This window comes from Dermacentor silvarum, chromosome 11 (genome assembly GCF_013339745.2).
Source record: "Dermacentor silvarum isolate Dsil-2018 chromosome 11, BIME_Dsil_1.4, whole genome shotgun sequence".
Lineage (NCBI taxonomy): Eukaryota > Metazoa > Arthropoda > Arachnida > Ixodida > Ixodidae > Dermacentor > Dermacentor silvarum.
In genome coordinates this window covers 38846189-38870875 of record NC_051164.1, presented here as the reverse complement: position 1 = coordinate 38870875, position 24687 = coordinate 38846189, and the positions used below count along the sequence as shown (strand labels likewise).

General features: G+C 44.4%; 1 protein-coding gene across 1 annotated transcript in view; it reads right to left on the bottom strand.

Moving 5' to 3' along the window:
- The window catches only part of LOC119433383 (hydroxysteroid dehydrogenase-like protein 2), a 34889-nt gene extending 15516 nt beyond the window's left edge, over positions 1–19373 (bottom strand). The window contains exons 1-6 of the mRNA XM_037700558.2: positions 19109–19373; positions 13696–13859; positions 10735–10948; positions 7586–7689; positions 5762–5863; positions 1276–1476 (exon numbers count right to left, since the gene is read on the bottom strand). Of these exons, the coding sequence (XP_037556486.1) occupies positions 1276–1476; positions 5762–5863; positions 7586–7689; positions 10735–10948; positions 13696–13859; positions 19109–19122 (799 nt within the window). The 5' untranslated portion in view covers positions 19123–19373. The remainder of the gene's footprint in view (positions 1–1275; positions 1477–5761; positions 5864–7585; positions 7690–10734; positions 10949–13695; positions 13860–19108) is intronic.
- Positions 19374–24687: the final 5314 nt, after the last annotated feature.

The window sequence follows — 24687 nt, the reverse complement described above, 5'->3', positions numbered from 1 at the left end:
TGTTTCATGTCTACCTATCATGCTTGTGTTGCGCACTAAAAGCCTCAAGTATGAACGAGGTTCTACTGTAATTTGTTGCATATCGGCTGGCTGTATTCTCGGAGACATTCACAGCAAAGCAATCACAGCACAGCGATAGGTCGCATAAACAGCTTCCTGTGGGGCTCTTCGCCGTGTGTGTTATGGTCTGGAATATGCCCCTTGTCATTTAGAATAACAAAAATGTTATTTTGAATGGACATCTGTGAATGTGTCTTTCAGCGCACTTTGACAAGTTTCTGGGGACAACTAATGAATTGCTTGTGAAAATTGCCTGCCACTCGCGCATTCTTTCAAGCCTCTGCTAAAAAAATACGCCTTGGTGCATACCGGTAACAGCTATGAGATTCCCACAATTGTGCTTTTTTATCTTTAAGAGCATGCAAGAGCACGCACTGTTTCACAAAACGCACAACCCCGATTGATTGCAAAAGCTGTCCGACAATGTTTACAAGCCTTTCTCACATTTTGCGGGCAGTTAATTTCTCAGAGGTTTCTCACAGAACAGTGGTTGCATCGGCAAATGCAGCCGAAGAGCCTGTGAAAAAAAACATCAGCTGCTGATCCAACACATCTTCGCGCATCGAGCCAGCGTGCGCAGACGGTGCGTGACATTTTGTGCATGTTGAAGAGCGGTGTGAGCTTGGGCTGGCTCGCGCTGCGACGTCCACGCACCTGGAGCAACATTACCCACAGGGACCAATCAAAGCATGCAGTTTTCCGAGCGTTTCAATGGCAAGAGGGCTCATCACAGCGACGGTATGTAGCTACGCAGCACATGGCATCCAAAACCAAAACTGGCATTCACATTTCCCATAATGCGCTTGGCGCCATAGGTGGAATTGACTTTTCTAAAGTCGTCCTCCATTGTCATTAATACTTTGTTGCCGAAGCATCATGACACAATCTAAAGAAAATACAAGCATCAGTTGGGAAAATGAATGGGATGAACAGCGCAGGGCAGCGACCTGAGAGATCCGAAGCAGACAGCAGCCACTTTTACGGGCGCCACCACGTTCCCTTGTTTCACTTACGTGCGTTAGCATCGAACGTCAAATCCAGAAAATAGCATATGCACGCAAGAGCCCCGTTGCTGTTTACGTACAGGGCACATGCAGTGTCGATCACACAAGACTAGCGCTAAGTCCTTGCGTTACCTGCTATGCTAAAACTAAAGAACCTAAAACTAAACTGTACTATGAGGAGCTCCTCTGCTGTAACAAAACCTGCACTCACCAGGCACACATGAATACTGCTCGAAGTCCTTGATGCCTTCCTCACGTAGCAATCGCTCGTCGATGCAGAAGTTGCCAGTGAAGGACCGGCTGGGCTTGGTCAGGATGGCGTACGCAGCATCGGCCATAATGGCTGGCTTGCGGCTCGTGCTTTGGCCATGCTCAGCACCCATAAGCATCTCAATGGCCGCTGTGTGGATGGCTGTCACAGAAGCGGTGGAAACAAAGTTTTTTTTTTTTTCGTGTCAAGGTTACACATCATATATGCAATCTCTGAGGCATGCAATGTTGCCATATGTGCATATGTTCTTTCAGAACAAAAAATTCTGTTATCCTATTGAACAGAACTGACATGTGCCTCTCATCACATGCAGTAACTTCACATATGTTCTTGAAAAAAAAAATGCAGAGAAGAACATACTAACTGAGAAAACGTACGACTCGAAGCAACTAAGAAATCTGACAGGCTCAACTGCATACCTGCCGACCTGGCGACATAGAAATTAGTAAAACGCTTAAAGCCGGGGGGGGGGAGGGGGGGTGGGGGGAGCCCACCGTCTTTTTTTATATTGTAGTTCCGAGGGATTTATCTTTAGCGCCAACCTTAATCATGTTTTGCAACCATGACTCAAATCGGTCAGAGAGTAATCAGCAACAACTTAACATGGCAACAATTTATTTTTACAGTGATTTTGGTGTTGCAGACTTTGCCAGCTTGAGAAAGTTCTCCGTGTAACTTTGCTCAAAGCAGGTTTCACTGTGGTGCCTTTTCACCTTCAGCAGGCTCTCAAGGGTTTTTTCACTGACAGGTGAGCAAAACTCCGTTCCGAGTTTTGTTCACAGTGCTGAATATTCTCTCGCATTCAGCATTACTGTGGGGAATGGAGAGGATGCCCAGCATAACCATTGAAGTTCTGTGGAACCTGAGCAATCCGTCAACACTTCGAAGAGCTCCAAAACGTGCCCACTGCACGTCACACCTGGGCTCGTTCAAAATGTCTGCTGGAACATTATATGCTTGTAAGCTCGCAAACTCCAGCTCAAGTTCATCAATTGCCTTCTCTTTTGATTCCCCACTTTGCTGCGGCAAAAGAGCAGGGAATGCAGTGATGAAATGTCGTACACTGCTGAATGAAGCAGTCTCCAATGACTGCACTTAGGCAACATCAGCGATCTTGAGGTTGATATCATCCAATGGAAACTGTATGACGAATATAATCACATGATGCTGTAAAGTATAGACGTACAGCTGAAAAGAACTGTTCTCTCTCACTTGACCTCAGTGTCTCAACAACAGAATGGGTCATGCTGCCAATGATAAGGTCTTCATCACGTTTCTGGTTCTTTGCAGCTCCATAGGAAACTTCAAGCAATGAATTGCATTCTTTGAGAACACTAGGCCGCACAAATCTATTGAGGAGATCCTCGAGTAGGCAGTTCAAGAGGCCGTTCAGTACATGAATATGGGGAGCCTGTTCTTGAAGAAGGAAGGCAGTTTGTTCTCTCAAAAATCGGCACTACATTTTGCAAGAAAAGACAGCATGCACTACTTAGCTCCGATGAAAAAAAAAAAAAAAAAAGGTTCTCTTCATGAGTCACGAGGTTGGTTTGTCCAGATTCTGTGGTCTGAAGCTTCATCTTTTTGGCTTGAGGAGCAAGATGAACACTTTTTCTGTTTAGTGGGACTACATCGGCGTCGGCGTTGGTGCTTTTCCCCGAGGCCTACAGTAGACTTTGGGGTAGGTGCAGAGTTCTTGGAGGTTTCTTGAGAAGTCTTTGGAATCTGGTACGACTCCAAAAACAGGCTCTGCTTATTCCAATTCTCCACCTCACACAAAAGAAAGCTGAGAAGTGGCTTCCACTGGTCTAGAAGTCTCTTTAAACACTTTATCAACGAAAGCCAACGTGTTGGCGAATGCATCAGCATCTTCCTCACCTCGACGTCATGCATTTGCTGCAACTCTTTGAGTCGATCTTTCCATTTCGCACTTTTTTCAAAGTAAAAAAATATGTCAATAAAATATTGCAGCACGCCGGGGCGGCCATGGGGTCGTGGTGCACGGTTCGCAATGGCGTGCTTTCGTTTTGTGCTAGCGAATTGCAGTCTCCGATTCCTCTCAAGTGTATCTACAACTTTTGCTTGTGAAGGAAATGAGTCATGGTGCAGCCTGTGCGATCAGCGCAAACAAAAGGCTGTTTTATTTGAGTTTCACAGTCCGACTGTGTCACTACCACAATTAAATCTGTGTGCTATCAGGTTCGTGGCATTCAAAGTGTGTATTTAGAGTCTGTGCGCTAGACCATGATGGAACAGTAGAACTGAAATGTGTTTCGCATATTACTCGCCAACAAGGCTTGCCGAATATATTGAATATTCGAAGACAGTCAAACCTCGTTAATACGAAATCGGCCGGGAACAACGTTTAGGTACACACTAAACGATGTACGAATTTACCGCCAATGCCAGTTTAGTGGCTACTTACCGGCCGGAAAAGAACTACGTCACGATGCTCTCAAACACATGCGCTCGGACAGGCTTTATTTGCGGGTAGGCAGCAAAAAATCGGCAATCTTCACTTGATGCCATGGCGGCCTTGCTGCGACGACGACATCTTCGAACTCGATAAGGCCGCGAGCCAGTTTGTCCATGAGGCCCCGCTTACTAAATTAACAAGCACGGTGTAACATGCGCACAGGTAAACATAAACACATCTTGCTCGATGACCACGTAAATTCGCTCTCAAAACGCTGGAGTGAGGAGGCAAGGCAGCAGCAGCGAGCGTGCAGTCTCTCGCTTCAACGCGAACTAGACGTCGAAAGCACAGCGCATACGAAGCTACCGGCACTAGTTGCACTTTGTCTGCAGATAGCTTTGAAGATAAGGCCCACGTGGGCGCGAATTTTTTCCACGCCGCAGATCACTTTCAAGATATGGCACCCGCTGCCGAAGTAAACTCTTCCCCTTTCTCCCCTCCCCCGCCGTGCCTCGCACGTGACAGAAGCGAGCTTCCGTCCCGCCTTTCTCCCACGCGCACGCGAAATTGAGTCAGCTGACCCTCGCAAGCTTACACTCGCACACACAGCATATGGCACGTGGTGATGATGTTGCCGTGTTTGGACTTTATACAGAACCTCAAAGCGAAGTCCACGGTGACAGCAGAAATGTGCTTCTGCATGGTTACAACTTCAATTGGATTCGACTGCGACAGCGAATTCGCATCCCCTACCGGCAGCTTCTCCGCGTTACTAGGAGCTTATCTCGAAGGGCATGCTTTTGTGCGCGGCAATCGGCAACAGTTGTATGAGGAGGAAATACGTCATGGTGGCCATGTTTTAAGTTCACTATCGCTGGCAACTGTCGTCCGGGCGTTGCAACTCGAGAATCGAATGTCTGTACACATGAGATTTTGCCGATTCTGCGCCTGTGCATGTAGAACAAGAAAGAAAAATAGTACGCACTAACCGTTTGGTGGGCAATGAGTGATTACGGCTTAAGCGGTCAGCCGATACAATGGAGGCTGGGTGGGGGAATCTTTGCGACTACGTTGAAACCGCAATGATACATTAACTGGGTACATATTAACGAGGTTTGACTGTAACCGAATACTTAAGATTCGAAACGCGCATCGCACTATTCGAGAAGTTACAATTCAATTCGTAGGGTGTTCGCACACCCCTAAAAATTTGTCCTGGTCTGGGACGAACTTTTTTCATATCCACTGTCCCTGTGCTTTGAGTTGCCGATTAATTCGCCCTGAGGCTGTTATCTGCAAGTGTACTGGTTAGTGCAGATGGTTGAGCGACTGACCCAGAAAGGCATCGGTCCTAGGTTCGCATTCCAGACCAGGACGAATTTTTCAACATTCGGGTGGTTGACAATTTTCCCTTTCTTGATCCACCTTGCATGATTCCACAGAACTGATTTGCCATATTCAGAGTAAACCATGCTTGATGATTGGTAAACATAATAAAGTGTCCTGCAAGTACTGTTTGAGAGTAACTGCTTACCAGTGAAATGATACAATTTCTATTGTCAGCAAGATATCTGTGTAGCAGGAAATGAATGAACTTATGCACAAAACGTGAAATTTGCATCGAACTAAACTGCTACTTAGACAATGACAAATTCTGCGAATGAGCCGCGAGATCGTGCCTCTGTTCCAGGCCTGCGTAGACTCGATTTAGTTTTCTCACTCAGCATGACATTTCACGTCTAAGGCACGAAATCGTGTCCCTGACCATGACACCTGTGGCTTACACAGAATGCTTGTTGGCCTCCTAATCCTGACATTGATAAAATTAACATCGGGAAAAGATATAGACAGTAATTGGAGAGTGCCTTGCTGTGAGATCACGTGAGCAAGCAATTTAAAATGCCGCTATTCCAACCGGAGTGTAGCAGGTGACAAAGGAGAGTCCCCCAGCTGATGTCACCGGAGCACTGTTTGCAGTGTCCACATCAATCGCACATGAGTTCAATTGCTCACCTGTCTTTGGCCAAAGAGCATTGACGGCGATGCCATCTGGTCGTAGTTCCTCGGACAAGCCCAAAACGCACATGGACATTCCATACTTGGACATAGTGTAGGCTGCAGGGCACAAAAACAATGTCACACTAATTGCACTTTGCAGTAACTAGACGTCCGCAGATATTCAAAATGTCGAACATTGCACTACTGGTTTCCCACTGCACTCTCATTTATTCGAAGTATCTGAGCTTATCAAGCACTCAGAATGTACTTGTGATCTGTCACAATTTCCCATTTAATGTGAAATTTCTAATGCTAATAAGCAAATGAGAGTATGCCATGACACCATGCACTACACCATGCATGCCATGATTACCTGCATAAAGCAGGGCAAGGCATGTCGATGCTGTATGCTGGCACAGCAAGTCAGGGCACATCTGTCACTAGTAGTACAGTTAATTCTCAGCGAACAGTGTGTCTAGCAGAAAAAGAAATGCTGTAGGCAGAGAAGCAACTTGTGTGCAAACATACCGCAACTGTCGTGAAAAGGAAAATTGGCATCCACACGACTGAAGCACGAAGCAACGGATGCATGACAACAATGACAATGGTCAATTTCATGGATGACAATTTTCCCTTTCATGAATCGTCCTACACCCGGCGGGATTCTGCAGAATTGATTTGTTACAACTATCATGTTAACTTAATTCTGACACACACTTTCCCGCCCCCACCCCCCTTCACCCCAAAGAAAAACGAAAATTGACAAGTCCGTTACGATCCTGTACAAGAACGAAGCTTTTTTAGGAGCCACACCCTATTGTCATTACTGCCACCATGGAGGAAAGAAAGCCGCAAGCTACTGAAACAAGCTCATTGTAAACGTCATATTCGTGAATGCAAAATGTGTTGCTGATATATGACTTGTGTTCTTCATAAATGTCAAAACTGGCTATCCAGTGAGCAGTGGTTAGGTGCAATTATCTATTTCGTGCTGCATGATTCAGGGCCAAGCTAGCTAAGCCTTTGACCAGAGCACCGACTGTAATAGGTGTTGCTCTGAATTGGCAGATTTAGATAACCTGCACGTGGCTGCCGATTAGCGAGCAAGTTTTCAAGTGCGTTGACTCTTTTTGTTTTATATGCTAGAAATGAATGAAAAAATTTTCAAGCTCTTTGAAAAGCTTTGTCTGACTGACACCAGATGATCTTGTTTTCCAAAAGAATGCCCACGTCTGCCAAAAATAATGAAAAGCGAGTCAAAGGGTGTGCACTATTATTACGGGCGTGAAATTTCTCTCTTTTGAGATCACAAAGTGAGGGTGCTGCATTACAAATGAGCACTTGTTAGAATAGAGTAAATGCGGAACATGGTATTATAGTCGGTGGCAACCTAAGAATTACAAGGTTTTATGTACCCTGTTCAACTCGAACACAATTTGCACAGATGTGGCAGCCAATTAGGTTCGCTTATTTGCGTGACAGCGGGTGGTTTGGCGTGTTTAAAACAAGTTTTTTTTTTACGTACCGATCGGTCTTTGAGCCACTGGATTCAGAATGAAAATTGAACATCAAGGCCAAATTTTATGGGTAATCTTGATGTCACTGCTCGTCCACAGCTAACATTTTAGCTTGAACCAACTAGCATTTATTTTCCAATTAGCCTAGCACATACATTAGCAGAGCAAAGTCATTAAGCTGTGAGCGAAGTCCAGCATGCTCGGCTCTATTTCATAGGTCAAGGGCAGGTGCACCACGTTTTTCTGGGAGGAGCTTGCTTGTAATTCTTAGGTTGTTGCCGACTATAGAATTTCTAATAGCTCAAGAAAAAGGCTTCAGTACCTAGGTGGTTCTGAAACCAGATTGATTTCATGATGAGCGGTGGGCTGAGCATGAGAATGTGCGGATTGCTGGACCTCTTCAGGTGGGGAATGCAGTACTTGGAGCTGGAGATGGGAAAGGACGAAAGAGACACATCAACTTTTGACTTGGGTAAGCTGTTCCATTATTAAGTGACATACACCTTGCCATCAAGTTTTGTGCATTTCTATACTCGTAATATGTGAAAGCAGGGTAGAAAACATTGTACACATGAACCGAAGTGAAGCTCCTGAACAAAGTATAAATCAAGCGTGCACTCGATTTCTGAGCAAAAAAAAAAAAAAAAAAGTGGACAAGGGTCTAACATGTGTTGCACAGTGGCCGCAGGTTTTTTAATGCGTTAGTATTCGGAGTATCAAAGTGGAGGAAAGTATGCGAGTAAAGTGGGGGAAGCCACTATATATGTATATATATACAGGGTGTTTCAGCGAACACTTTCAAAATTTATTTAAGGTTGCCTGTCGCAGATAGCCCAATTCTAGTTATTGAGCCGGTCTACTCGAAGCGGCGGCCATTACTTGCGCAAAAAATTGAAATGCATAATCGACTAATTAATAAAAATTCACAAATTAAGTTTTAACTAATTACCTGATGGCCCATATTGTAACCTACAAATTGTAGCCGTGGAGTTCGGAAGGCGGATCTCCACTTGGAACGAATTCCCGGGATGACACCGCTTTCGAGATATTAATTGACGAAGTTTGCGAAGAAATGCATTGGCATTCTAGTTAAGTTCTTAACAAAACGTCGCTTTATGCATTGAAGCACAAAATTAACTGGAACCCTAATGCATTTCTCTGCAAAATTCGGGAATTAATATCTCGAAGCTGGTGTAATCCTGAGAATTCATTCCAAAAAGATCCGCCTTGCAAACTCCCCGGCTAGAATTTTTACATTGCAGTATGTGCCATAAGGTAATTAAAACCTTAATTAGTACACTTCCTTTAATTAGTCGATTATGCATTTTAATTTCTTGTGCAAGTAATGTCCACCTCTTCGACTAGACCAGCTCATGAACTAGAATTGTGTTATCTGCCACAGGCAACCTTTACAATCTTTTTAAGGGGGGACGCGGCAATTGAAGTGGTCAAATTGGTTAAAATTATCGATTTCGCGATTTATTTTTTTTTTGCGATCCTCGGGCCTTCTTCTACCTCGTGGTGAAATATTATAACGAAATACGCGGTAGAAATCGAGAAAATAGCACTTTCCTAGAGTACTGTCATCGAAAATTGCGGAAAATTCGGGCTTTGGAAGCGGCCGTCGCACCGAACTATACATGATCGCTCGGCGAGACTTCGTTGTGGGACGCAGTGGCGATTTGTGGTGGGAGATTATTCCGCCATCTTGGTATGTACTGTATCGTAAATAAGGGTGTGATCCCGGAGAGATCGGAGCTCAAAGATACACAATAGTTGAGGCCGCAGTAGAGCAGTGTATTTTAAATATTCTCCACACGAAAAATAAAACCGTAGCAATTAATGCGCGAATGCGAAAAAAGCGGTTGGCCGAGTCAAAAGCGGCTGCATCTAGCGATTGGGCGCAGCAGTCAGAAAAATTTTAAAGCGTGCACCAATCATTGGGCACTTTTTGTAAAGCTCGGCGGTCAGGGAGATAAATCCCACAATGCAGCAATTCCGGGGAGAAACACGAGAGGGTGAACTGGTGAGGGTCGAGAACAAACACGGTGCGAGAAAAAAGGAAGTCTTTGCTGATCAGTAATATTAAATATTAGCTTAGTGAGAATAAAAATCCTCTAAAATAATTGCCTCGTGTAAACCGACGTTTGGTTGCATGAATGAATCCCGAGCTGTGACACAAATAGTATAGCCCTATGGTGATTTATTATTGAGAATGTATTATATGTTCCATTGCGGCAAAAGACATTTAGTTGTGTGCTTTTTTTTTTGGAAACACGCCAATCATGCTGGGTGAAAAAAGAGCTGGTCCAATCTCTTGTTATTAAATCCCAACCACTCCAAAATGGAAAATGTACATGTGGTTCTCTACTGGCCAAGACAGGCGCTGCCAGTAATTGCTAGAACCTACGACCTTCGAGTTCGATTATCCGGTGAAGCCAGTTCAGGCCCATACAAATGTTCTCCGGTCACAGTACACTGTTTACTCATGACACAGAGTTCTTGCTGGACCATTATTTCTTAAAACAGAGTTTTCCTCCGCTAAGCCGTGCGTAGTGAGGTCTAAGATAATAAACTGCAAAAAGAGAGTGTTCAAAGATAGTTTCCATGGCGGCCTGTCATCCAGAGATACCACCAGGGAGGCCAATTCCTGAACTGGTGAGGGAGTGCCTTTGCTGAAGTAAGCTTAGTGAGCCTTCCTAATTTGGTTGCCCCTGGACTAGTATAGCCCCTATGGCTTGCGGCAATTTCTTTTTTTTTTTCTGCTGGTGTCAGGCACCACTCCAAGCCGGAAAATGTAGTGGACTGGGGGAGAATTAGAACCTACGACCTTCGGATTAGAAGCCAGGTGTTCTACCACTGCTCCACACCACCATTATAAGAGTAAGAGTGAGGTCTAAGATAATATGCAAAAACAAAGATAATGCTCAATAGCCTGGCAAGAGCACAAGAATTCAGGATTGCCAGTCAGCCTCTAGAGTCGGTAAAGGAGTATGTTTATCTAGGTCAATTGCTCACAGGGGACCCTGATCATGAGAAGGAAATTTACTAAAGAATAAAATTGGGTTGGAGTGCATACAGCAGACATTCCCAAATCCTGACTGGGAGCTTACCACTGTCGTTAAAAAGAAAAGTGTACAATCATTGCATTCTACCGGTGCTAACATATCGGGCAGAAACTTGGAGGTTAACAAAGAAGCTCGAGAACAAGTTAAGGACCGCACAAAGAGCGATAGAAACTGAAACCCGTTGTACTGCAACATTTTTTGCGTGCTTGGACATAACACAATGTTCTTGGTCACAAAGTTCTGCTTCAAATTCGGCCTTGCAAACTGGACCCACCGCTAGCCTCTGGCTCTAGGCACAAGCAATGCCTCTGATTTTCGATGCACCCTGTCACCAGAGAAATCTAGTTCAACCGAACGGACGGCAGACTCAGCATCAAGCAGCACTTAATGGCCAATGACCTACGTGAGGAATGTGCCGCGGACGTTCACAGAGTGCATCAGGTCGTAGCGCTTCATCTCCGTGGTCTGCGTCTGTGTCAAGCTGATGGCACTCGCATTGTTGACCAGGATGTCGATGCCGCCAAATTTGGAAACAGCGTCACCCACTGCCCGCTTGACCTGCTCCTCATCACGGACATCCAGGACACAGGGCAAGCATTTGCCTCCCGCAGCTTCCACTGAGAGATAGAGAGAGAAATATTTGAACAGAGTCAAGTCCCGTTGGCATCTACGTAATACCACAGATGTCGCTATGTAGGTGTTTTTTGTTGTTGTGACACCTAATGACCAAAGTTGGCATCAAAGAGGTTCGTTGATGAGCGACGCATGCCCAGTGGAACAACGACTTGCATTTTTAGACTGCACTGTCTTCATAATCGGCCCACAAGAACGGCCAGATACTGGCTATATAACTGTTAAAGAAATCTGGATTTAACTCTATAAGAACACTTCGTATTAACATATATACAGGTAAATTGCCTTGAGGAGAAACTGAGCACAAGAATGCAATCATTGCCAGATGATTATAATCTATAGATGCTGTGTGTGCAATAGGCGATATGCAATATCCTGAAGTGCACTTCTCCACACATCTGAAACAACCTAACCAAAATGGCGGAGTTCAGACAAGAACTGTAGTAAGATGTCAACATGCGGACTGGTGCCACCATGCCTACTGCCTTGCATTCCTTGTACCATTCAAGGTTTCGATATGTGCCTCCCAGCTCGACCGCTTTTTTTTAAGGGCAAGGTAAGTGCAAGGGTAAGCCTGCTTGCAGAATTTCACATATCATCTATTGTACAGTCAACCGAAAAAGTTTACAGACCACGGGATAACAGAAAACGTCCAATTTCCGAGCAGCCTCCCAACGCAGCCTAGTATTCGCATTCACAGCTTCTATCAGTATATGTGAACAAAGCTGTGATGTTCGGCTTTACTGACTACTATTGCAGGCTGCTTGGAAATTTGATGTTTTGTGAGATCCCGTGATCCGTAAGCCTTTTTGGTTGACGGTATATGCCCGAAGAACTTATGAAAATAATGATACCTAAATCGTACTGCAGATATGTTTAATTGATTCTGATAGCACCTGCACTACAATATTTATTAATATGCACAAAGTTACCGAAAAACCTGAAAGACAGATGTTTGCTTAGTTGCTGCCAACAACAGGACGTAACGACGTCGCAGATTTTGTTCTTTCATTTTTTCAACAGTAATGATTCACATCAGCCAACTATCTGAAGTGGGTCAGCGTTTTCAAAGTAAATGTTACATGTGAAACACAGTCTCTTCTGTTCCTGTAGAAAAGTTATTTATTTAAAGCACTGGCTTCATTTGTACACCCATACCGGTATAATTTTGGAAGTCCAAGCATTATTTTTGGGAGCACCAATAGTCACAGGAAATTTCAGAAGAACTATCACGTGCACTATCTCGCAGGACCAAATGAAATAGTAAGCAAACTATAATGGGACACACACTATAAAATAGAAACAAAAGTTAAATGCAGAAAGTTTGCTCGTGGGTTTGTAGACATGGAGCAAGAAAGTGGCACACAAAGAAAAAATAGCTTAGCAATATGCTAGCCCCAAGAAGTTACTACAATCCAAGGTTATTCCTATGGTCGTCTGCACAGCATTCCCTGCATCAATTCTATTTTGTCTAATGACAGCACGATTGTAGGCGTGTTTGTGCATTCACCTACACAAGCAGGAATTTTTCTAACAGCCAACAGCCCATAACTGAAAGCGTTCGCTAACACTGAATCTGGCTCAAACGGTGCACACGAATGCTTCAAACACAGACAGCACTGGCCACGTTCGTAAGCGTCCACAATTTCAACAGCTAAATGCATTCCAAACATTTCGGGAAAAGGTCAAAGGTGTGTCACGCATGAAATACTACGGTGTTTTGATGATGAGTGCACGGCCAGAGCATCCACAGCTGTGCGGGAGTTTATGCGTGTCACTCAGGCCTCTGCTGAAGCCAACCGCAGCTGTCACAAACGTCTCAGCCAGTAACCCTGTATATTTCATTTCGTGAATGGTATCTTTTTTTTAGTCGCGAACATATGAAGCCAACAGATAATGACCCCAGCGGTCAAAAGTATGTGCCACATCCACCGCCATGAGTGGCGCTGGCTAACACCCCCAAGGTCAGGCCTTCTACGCACGCATGAGTACCCAAGAATGAGAACATGGAAACAGCCACCACCATAGCTCAATTGGTAAGAGCATCGCATGAGTAATGCGGAGGATGTGGGCTTGGCCTCCACTGGCGGTAACTTGTTTTTTCGTCCACTTTCATTTCCCTAAGCAGTTATGCAATTTAATTTTAAAAATAAAGTCACCGCCCAAGTACTCCGTATAGATGGTTAACCAGCAAAGCTGAAACGTGCGGCCCCGGTGTTTATCAGTGGGTTAATCCCGACGGTTCATTAAAGTCTTTCTCAATTATTGGTAACGTCTGTGTTTCTTAACGAGGTTACACACACATTCGGCTCTGATGGAGAGAACGACATCACTGACGGTATGCACGCAGTCCGCCACTGTCCCATTGCCACTTGCAATTCTTCAAAATAAATCTGTCCATCACATAAGACACTGAATGGCTCATACCCCCGTAAACATGGCCTCCCCATTACGACGACAGAAGAGAAGTAAAATTCTACGCTGGAATGATGAGCGGAAAGGGAGCCAGCTGTGGAAGAAGACAATGAACGATTAAGCAGTGGCGCGGGCGGGTTCGCGCGGTTGCGACGAGGGGCACCAACAAGCCAGCCATGGAAAAGACAATGACGCTCGAGCCATTGCTGATGAATTGTGGTTACCATACAGGAAACAAAACTAGTGAGAGAGATGCACATACAAGATGCAGAAAGCTAATGAAGGGCCAACGAAATCAGGAAAGCAGCAATCCCACCTTCCTCGGCAGCTGTATAGATGGTGCCTGGCAGCTTGGGGTTGGGATCGGCCGTCTTGGCAGCAATGACCACGTTGGCACCATCCTTGGCAGCCTTCAGGGCAATCTCCTTGCCGATCCCTCGGCTGGCACCAGTGATGAACAGCGTCCTCCCAGCTAGCTTTCTGCAGCAGCACGGAACAGATTCACAAGTCTTGTAGCATTTGTTCATAAAAAAAAAAAAAGCACACACACACACAACTGGATGGTTTTACTCCTACTCGCTAAGAAGTTTCCATACATGGACAGCTAATAACTAGTCATGCTACTTCCTTTTACGTCTGGCCAAGGCACACAACAGTTAATCTTGCTTTTCTTGCCAAAAACTATCCACCCTCATCAAGTCCTTTCTCCTTGTGCAAATGAGCTTGAGCAATCATGGGCAGCATTTTGTAGTTTGCATTGCCTTCGCTATCACGTGTTCAGACATTAACACATGGCGCTTACATGAATGTTGAGAGGAAGCCTACTGTTCAGAATAAGTTTTCTTCCTTACATCTGGGGGTGAATATCAAAAATAAGCTGCAATATCAAACATTCTGGAATCAAGATACAATGTGCAAGAAGTTAGCGCAATAACAAAATTAGAAGATAAAATATTTGGAAGGGGACTAGTGAACTAATAAATGGTTAATTTAATTAAACTGAATTCTGGGGTTTTACATGCCAAAACTACAACCTGATTATGAGGCACACCATACTGGGAGAGACTCTGGATTAATTTTCACCACCTGGGATTCTTTAAGCGCCTAAATCTAAGTACAAGAGCGTTTTTGCATTTCGCCTCCATCAAAGTGCGGCCATTGCAGAGTAGATTGAACCCGCAACCTCAAGCTCAGCAGCACAATGCTATAGCCAAAGGACTACCGCGGCAGGCTAAAGTTAAGTTAATAATGTATTGACACATATTTTCAAAGTTGTAGAAACTCTGCCAATTGTGTTTCATATATAGAAAGTTGACATTTAGCAAGTCTGAAGGTTGTTTTTAAAATGTGTTCATTTGCTAAAGTTGGCCTCGAAACCCTAAACCTGGCACCATTGACATTATCATGAAGTCATGGCACAGAGCAACATTTGCTGACATTGTTTACCAGTAACGCTAGGGATGATGAAGTTGCTCATAAATAGAGTCAACAAGAGTGCTGCACACACTTCTTCGGGCTGTGCTAGTGTGCATGGCAGCCGCAGCTATCGTGGGTATGGAGCGAGTGACGTCCCGATGCATCCAGAGTATGTGCAGTGCTGCAGAAGAGACGCTTCAGCTGCTACCGCATGCATCGACCGGCTGCCAGTCGACAGCGCCAAGGTGCTTCTCGGGCCTCACAGCTCCTTGTGAATGTAATGCAGCTCACAGGACTCTCTCTGATGATTTTATACAGCAGCGGGGCCCGCAAGCTGGCTACTCTACAAACACTAACCGCAGTAAAGTCCTTTGGGACGGTGCTCAAGACACAAACCTGGTAGTATATGGAGTGTAAATTTCCTTTCTTCACCTCCTCTGCTACCCTTTTAGCTATCCCTCTCCCTGTTTGTTAATTCATGGAGGAAGAAAAAAGACTAGGAGGAAGCATTACACAAAAATTTTAAGCGTTGACCTGAAATAAATAAAAGCCAAGAAAAATAGGCAAGTCGTAATTTCTAGCCGCCAAGCACGCAGAGGGATGGGGCTGAGTAGAGTGGGGGGCGAGGGCCCACCTTGACGAAGGCATCACTAAAGTGCTACCACGAACCAAACAATGCCTTGAAAGGCCAGCCAAACTTGGAGGGCCCACTTCCCAAGATACAGCATGCAGATGGGCCTCAAAGGAAAGTACGAGCGACGTCAGAGTAGGCTGGCTTGCCGAAGCTAGCTGCCCGACGCCATGCTCCCTCCAAGACTTCTTTGCTTTCTCCCTGTGTTAATCCCATAACGCCTTCTCCTCTGCTGGCCTTTATTCAGATGCCACACGCTCGAGCTAAGCCGTTACAGTGCGACCAGCAGCAATTCCCTTCCTTTACTGCAGATTAGATTATTTTGTTATTGCTTTTACTTTTTCAAGCACACAAGCTTGATTCTGTCTATGATAAAACCAAACATCTTTTAGCTGAATGATAAGAGGAAGTAAAGAAAGAAACAATAGAAAAATATAAATAGCAAGAGGGAATACCTCTAACATCCACAATAACAAAAGTAACACCATTATACAGGCCCTAGTAAGATAACCACCATGGCGAAATGGGTCCCTGAACTCCTTGGAAAGCTACAGTGAGGAATTGAGAAGCACACTGTAAGCTAGCACCGAAGCAACCCAAACTGAAAATGAAGTATTACTAGTGTGTACAATTTAGCAGTGCAGAGGATTTTTGCAATATTCATGCAGAACATTAAATTTCATATCTTTCTGAATTTGACACAGAGACTAGTATCTGCATTCCAAGCCAATCATTGTACATGACAGAAATGTTTGGGAAATAATAACTTCCTATCAGACAGCAGTAACATTACGGCATGTCACTGTCAAAACACATCATGCTAAAGAGTTTACAAGCACCTGTCACACGACAGCTCAGCAGGTGGCTTGTTCGCCCTGCATTGACAACTTAAGTAACTAGGGCTTCTCTGGCATATAATTAGGGACATAGAGGCTGCACATATATCAATCGAACACACAATACCATTACAGGCCTGTCATTGTAAGTAATCCAAATTTGGTGTATTTTCCCCAGCGCCCTCCTTCAAGTGGCAGACAACTTTATTCTACATTCGAGCTAGTACTTTTTTTCTTTTGTTACGAACTGATAAAAAAAAAGTCCCCTATGAAGGACAATGCAGTTCTGACTTTTCGGGTGGGCTACTCGAAAGAGCCGACACTCCTTACATGACAAATCACAAGATTCTTAGTTATTGGTATTTTTCATGGTGAAACATGTGGAGTTCTTGCAGGAAGATTTGAAAGTTTATTAATGAGGGGTTTCATAAAGAAGCTACACAGGCCATACAGTTTCCACAAAGTCGGGCACAAGGCAATGAATGATCCAGACTCTCGGACCACTAGTGCTACACGTTTTGTTTTGACCAACAAATGCTAGCAAAGTTATTAACACTAATTAAAAAGGCTTTCTACTTGGCTATAATTATTCCCAGGTTGTAACAGTAGAGCGAAGGACAGTCTAAAATCCCAAGACCACTTCCCTGACATATCCCTCCCTAAAACTTGCAATGAAATACATTGATAATGCACTTAGCTTTGTGATGCAGTGTCTTATGGAGGCTTTCTGGGATAACATTGAATTGAATGCCACTGTATTTCACAGCACATTTTTAGTATGGACATTTCTAAAGTGCCAGAGTTGTGACTTGCACCGGAAAAGCATGAATTCACTACTAAGTAGCTTTACCTGTGGAACTGCAACAGGTCCCTTAAAGTACTTCAGTATAGTTAACTATATTGCAGGTTCCCTCAATAAGCTAAAATTAGTGCAATCTACGCTGCAAGTAATGGCTGCCTCTTCAAGTAGCCCACCTGAAAAAGGCCAAGACCTGCTACCTACTGGGAATTTCTTAATAAACCTCTTCGGAATAAGAAAGCGACCATGTGATATGCATTTGAAAACCACATCTGGTCAGCTTCACAATCGAATAGCCTCAGTGCAGGTCAAGACAGGAGTACTAAAATAACAAGCATAAATGAGCCACTGCATTATCGACACAGTGTTGAAGGTACAGACAGAAGATGCAGAAAGGCAGGGAGATACGGAATACAGTCGTGATTAATGATGTCAACAGCCTACGCAGTGGGCTCACAGCAAGCCTTTATAGTTGGTTGGCTGTTCTTTTGCGTAATAACACAACCCACTGTGAGGAATCAGCCCAGAATGGGGTGGTACGAGGATGCAGGAATATGAAAAGAATTTCGAGGTATGCAAATTGGAACAAACAGCTGGAAATCTTAGAGTTAAGAGTTTGCAAACACAGATATTCAATGAAAAATAACCAAATAAATATTACTGTAAAGAAAAATGACAATAGGAGACGATGTAGCACAGTATTGTTTTTATCTTGCTCGGGAAATCGAAAATGGCTCCACGAATGTTCCTGTAGCTGAAACCGAGAGCGGTAGCACCACACGAAAGCAGAATCGCAAGTGGCAAGTTCATGCCAAGCTTTCTAAAGGGATCCTCCAAATATGTTTCCTTTTGAACTGAAAGTTGATGACACGTAAAGAAGAAAAGTAGAGGTTATTATTTGCTTTCTCCTTTTTTTATTTCTCCTTTTTCTCCCTTTATTATTTTTTTTGTTTCTTCTAATCTGCTTTCCTTTTTCTATCTTCACGACGCCCAACCGTCACGATGACCATATTCAACTGTCTGCGAGCGGTGGCGATCGACGTTCTTGTGTTTCCATCGTTGGTGATAGCCATGAAGGACTTCTTCCCTCCATTATTCTATCTTTTTTCCATTACCGACGTGGTTAATGATGTCACGCACCACTCACTAGAGCCTCAATCAGCGTCAGCCTCGAGTCCCACAGCTACACATCATTATTCAGCGACGTACGGAATACTCGTAGCACCCTGTTTACAAGAAAAATGACAGTTGCCATTTTTATAAGAACTGACGGGTGAACCCTGTGTTGCAACTCGTGTTGAGCGCGATAGTACACGAACACCTATCTATCTAACCGTACAAACTTTCAGCGTACACAGAGTGGCTTATTAGTCTGCCAACTGTATCAACAAGTGCGAGTTGAGTCAAGGTCGTACAGTTTCGGAACGACCGCTGCTTTGAGCCTGGGAGGAAGTGGCCACATTAATAAATTTAAGCGGGGACGAACCGAAAGCACAAACCTGCGGCTCTATGCGGCAGTTTTCAAACGTGACCACAAAATAACCTTGACTTTTTAGTACACAATTTCCTCTGCGCTGGGTGCATGACAAATATGGGTGACTGCTTCAGAAAGAAAGCTAGCGCAAAGAAATACAAACGTGGTAATACAATCAAGGAAAGGTTCGTTGACCACGAGAGCCCCGAAAAACAACCATTTCCTGGTAGCCTGAAAGATATTCGTGCGGATCGTTGAGGTACACGTAAATGCCTATGCTGCACATCTATTAAATCCGGGCCTTACATAGTTAGATCACGACGAACATTATGTGTATTCGTTAGCTTACGCAGGATACAAACTTTTCTACTATGGATCACCGGCAAACCGGCGCTCTTTGGAGAAGTGACACGCGTTTGTTTTACGGTATATAACGCCCCATCGTAGCGGCTTCGCATCAGCGGCCTTCGCTGATCAGGCTACGAGGAAAAAATGAGACAGGAAAGACGCTGACAGAGTTCGCCGGAGGCTGCTTGATGCGAGGAGCAAACGTGAAATTCACGCGACACTCACCCAGTGTTGATCATGGTGGGGCCGAGAACTACACGCAAAGTCCTCCGAGCTGGCGCACGACACGATGCGAACAAATGCCTTCGGCGAACCCGGATACGGAGCGCTCAAATGGAGTGTCGATTATCTCAAAGGGCTGTTGCCACTGCGGCTGATCAAATCAAGGCAAGATTACCGCACTTTTGTACGCAGCGCATCCGTCGACCGTGCCGGCCGTAGTCCACGGAACAAGCAGCAGCAACAGCGGCGCAGCAGTGCGTGGCCAGTAGCTTCACAACACTCGGGCAGAGGGCACTACTGTACAGTTTAGTCTAGACGTATACACACACGTATACGTATTGAATCAAAGTAAACATGGCGCCTATGACGTCATTACTTTTTGCTTCTTGCTGAAGGTTAACAACGTTCATTGTAAGTGATTTTGTTAGAGCAACGGTGCCAATGAACGCACATAAAATGTGAATTGTACTTGCTAAAAAATGCGTGCCTGCAAAAGCAATCAATGCAAGCAAGCAGTGGGAAGAGTTCAGAACATGGCGTATGATGTCACTCTTCTGCAGACTAGTTTGTGCAGCACTTTATAAGCATTGCTTTCGAGATTCGATATTGTTACTTCAAAGCTCTGAGGTCACTGGGCATCTGCGATTCGTTGTCACGGGCTGCCCAGGACTGCTCGAGACGCTGCTTTCACCCAATGTGCGTTGGCGGACGCAGCTTTTTAGAGAGTCCTGGGCCAACCGGGACGACAAATCTAAAGGGCCCACTGGGATTAATTTTTCATAGGATCGCATTCCCATTCCGCGCACCGAACCACCAGTGTGCGATTGGCTAACGACACTCACGTGGTCTTTCCTCCTATGAAAGCCTTCCAATATAGTGAACTAAACGTATTTTCTAGCGCGGGCCGGCGTTTGCTGGAAAGTATTTTGCCTTGCCTGACGGCGTGCCCTACTCGATACAATGTACCGACGAAACACCAAATTGAAGCTCCTTGTTCGTCATATCTGTGAAAGCTAGATGAATAAGCACTATATATATATATATTACCATTCCGAATCCCATCCCATAAATTCCCATTCCGAATCGTCGCACTTATAACTTGTTTACATAGTGTTTACGTAGTGTTTAAACACTGAAATCGGTTATATCGAAATGCCCTTACGTAATTACGTCTACATTAGTCTGCTCAACTTACATATCTGAGAAGTGCACTGATTGAAAATTAGCACGATATGCTACGTTGCAAAAAATCTATGCGAATCGTAACAAAACACATTTTTACTCTACAGGCGTAAATGGAGTTGACTACTGTCAGTGCAGCTTTTCAGGCCGCGGACAAGTTGTTTGTCCTATTGTATCTTTTATTTTACTTTAGCCTTGGTTTTCGGCGTTGTTTTATTAAGAATGGTTACTAGCTTGCGCAGTTTACCGCTCTCGGTGAATAACTCTTCCCCAATCGGCTATTTGCAGCGCTTTTAAGACAATCTGCGGCACGAATAGGTGAACGTGAGCAAAATTCTATAGAGGCAAGAATATTTCACATTAAGCGAGCTTCTAGCTTTCCTCTCTGGAAGAGTATTCTCATAATTTCATCAGGCCTATAGGCCATCAGGCGATATGGATATGTTAATTTCCTTCCTGAAGACATAATTACTAACAATAATATGACGCGTTTTGCTCTGTCAAACAATTTATTGTTACCAAATCTAATTACGGCAAGCAAACGACTACTTTCCTTGCCATATGCATTTGGAATAACCTATCTCCTCCGCTTAAATCACCGATGTCGTTGTACAAATTAAAAAAAATGTTAAAGCAGCATGCGTTTGAATCCTTAGCCATTCGGTATAGAACCTATCACTGTATATTTGCCTCTTCTGTTGCTTTTTATTTTTTCTTCTTTTTCTTTGTTTCTTTGTTTCTTTTTTTCTACTTTTTTCTTGTCTTTTTTGCAACCCGGATTGCTGTGCATGCCCTTCTTTGATATACTCTATTCATGTTGCTGTAGGAGGCCCTAATTGCAGTTTCGACTTTTGGGCCTCCTTCTGTATATACACTATGAACCATGTACTGCAAATACGAAATAAACAACTTGATTGATTGATTGATTGATTGATTGAGGCACTCTCTTTCTTTATCTCCAAGACATGGTCAAACATGTTTTTCTTTTTCTTTTTTATGCATGATGCGCGTATATGAAGGCGCGTTTTCTTGAAGTTCTTCAACATTGTCCAATATAAGGGAGAGCGAATGACGCCGTCGCGACTTTGGCTAATTACATCTGGGGGGTATTCTGCAAGTGTCCACGTAGCGGACATGCACGTTTCGTCGGCTGCTGAAGTTCTGATTGAAGTTCTGAAAAAAAAAAAGCATAACCCCAACCGGGGGACTTTACAAATGTAAAGTCAATACAACGATGCTATTGCTGCTTAGAAAGTAGAGATTGATCCTGCTACAACATTCCATCCCCCTCACCTAAGCACATTGCACATTTTTAAGCAAGCGAAATATATATTCGGCCTAGCATTGCAAATCTCATTTTGGAAAAGGCAAGTCACGCAACAATTTTCATTGCTTCCACTTTCTAACGGTGTTTTCACAAGGGAATCCGCTAAGTTTCTAACCACACAAATTTCTATAGATGACCTGTCCACTAACGATGATTATTACTCTCGGCTCCGTCAATTAGTGGCTATACCTTACCACAATCTGACTACGACAGGTACGTTAGCAATTATGAAACTATATAAGAACATTAAACTATCTATATCAAAAGATTAAACTGTCTGTTTTTTTTTCGTTATTTAACTGTATGCATGGAGATGTACTCTGATCTACCCTCACTTCAAAACTTGTCCAGCCCATATCATCCTGCACGGTTTCATTTGTAGTCTAACCTAACCGATCCTAACCATTCCGAACCGATTCACCTTTTATTAAAAGAGAACACCCATTCTACTTAGGGGCGCTAAGGGCCCACTCTTCCCACGATGAAAATGTTTCTTTCATAAGTACCCGACATTTTTCTTTTTCATATTTAATTCTTGTATAAAACCAAAGCACATCCCCATTAATCGGCAAAAGGTCGCATTATTTCTGTTGCAAAACCTAACCGACCACCCAATTCACATTCATCATACCGGCCTAATGTAATGAATTCTATTTCTGGCATAATTTTATAACGACTTTTAAATTACCGTCGATATTATTTCTTATACTCTAATAATTTACTCCGTCTTAAACAATTTGGCTTTACGCACGGAAAGAGTGCGCCCCTCGCCTTATACGCGCTACGTAAAGCACTCAGTGCAATTAGAGATTGTCTTGTGATTAAGACACAACCCTATTGCAAACAATTTGGAGGACGCTTAAGCTTCGTCTTTAAGAGTGGAACGCGATAGCATTCAAAGATCCCTCGCTGTTTATCAGGCTTTTTTCTCGTATATTCAAATTACAATCCGACGCCATTACGTCTGTAGGTTGTGGTGAAGTCGTACTTTACGATTTTTCTGACGCATTTTACTTTGAGAAATTCAATTTTTGTTCACTAACGTCTGGCGCCACGTGGTGTGCCTGCGTGGTCGGGGTGGTTCGGGATGATATGCGGTTCGGCATGATTATTTCCGCCAGACGCCGAGGCTTAGCGCCGACGCTGAAGCCGACACCTACGCCGGATTTTCTGCGACACGGGGCCCTTAACGCTATCGCGATAAAACCATCGCGAACCACACCAACTGTGTCGTATCTTGCGCAGCATGCGCCTCGTGTTAAACCCGCCCTTTCATGATATGGTTGGGCGGCGAGGGTACGCACCCTCTCTCTCTCGTTTTGCTCGGTATATAAAGGCCGCCCCAATAAAGATGCGGCGCTTCTTCACATCGCACCCATGTGTCATGTCACGTTCGATCCTCCAGAAGATACCTGGTGCCAGAAGTGGCCAGTCAAGCCCACGACTTCACCGGAGGCATACAGTTTCTCACTGTAACACCTAGAGGGTAATCTGGCGCCACCGTCTATGCGAGTTTCTTAAAGGGCGCCGTGCCCTCGTGGGAATGACGGGATATGTGTCAGCGAGGCTTGTGTTGGCTGGTGTTGAACGAGGCTTCGTCTAAAACGTGGATATGGCTACAAAAATAATGGGTTCCTAAAGTAAAATCTGCATAAAAGAATTTCATTCACCCATATTGCATCTCTCAATAAAGTTTACTCACCTACAATGCAGAGTCAAGCGAAGAAAAGCAAGAACAGACGACAAGATGTTCCAAAGCGAGCGATAATCTTGTCGTCTGCCCTCCAACTTTAGCGGCCAGCTGATATTTTTTACATTTCATATAATTGTGCATCCTATAGTAAGTCCTCAAAATTAAACAAAACATGTTTTTGCGGAATAATAAAGCTAAATCAGTTTTTTTACGTGCTGTTTTATCAGGAAATGAATCATTGTGACAGACGGAATGGTGCTGGCCAGGCGCGTCTTCAAGGCGTTCTGGCTCTCCAAGAATGATGCCAATCCGAAGTCACAATATACCGGCATTCCCATGGATACCACAGCGCAGCAGCGCCAGTTTTCCCTCTATAGGTAATATAGTGAGAAACTATAGTGACCGGAGGATGGCAGCGAGGGAACAGCCAGGGACTTCCTCAATCCACCGGAACCGCTGCGTATGTCAGGAGACACCAGCAAGAACTGAAAGCTGTTCATTCAGAGGGCTGCAACTTTCCTTGACCGCATCCGACCCCCATGAAAAACCTCGGTCGACCGGGACGAAGGCAGCTTTACTTCTGTGTGTTGCCGGCGAAGAAGCGCTCCAAGTTTTCAACACCTTCACGTTCGCAGAGGGTGAAAGCAAGGATGACTATGCTACGATTGTAAATAAGTTCGAGGAATACTGTATGCGCTACACAGCACAGCGAAGTATGTGAACGCTACGTCTTTCGGAACATGGGTCAAGCCTACGGGATTTCCTACGGGATTTGAAAAAGCAGACCCGTGAGTGCAACTTTGGCGCACTAACAGATTCTGTGATCCGAGATCAACTCGTTTTTGGGCTAAGCGGTGATAAAACCCGCGAGAAGCTGCTAAATGACAACAAGTTGACCTTAGATAAGGCAGAGCAAGTTTCCAAGGCAGCGAAGGCAACAGCGGCTAACCGAGGAACATGGGAAAGCCAGCAAAATCAAGTAAACACTGTGCGCAAGGCAAGGCAGAGTCAAGGCGAGAATCGACAAGGCAACAGTACATGCCACAAGTGCAGACGCACGCACGCTACAGGAAATTGTCCTGGGCCGCGATTTTGTAGCCAGGCATTATGACTTATTCTACTCTAGTCTTATCATCCACCGCTCACGGCCGGCGGATCCAGTTGATAGCGCGAGCGAACCGTCGCTCCGACCAGTGACGAAGCGCGATAAGCGCGAAAAGGCATTATTACTTTAAAGGCATCGCTACAAAATACCGACCCTGCATACGGCCGGGCATGCCGTTGATGCCAACGAAAAAATCACTTCTACGTATGTTGCCGAAACGTAGCGCAAGTTGATGAGGTAGAATACCATGAAGACGACATCGAAGTGCTGAATGT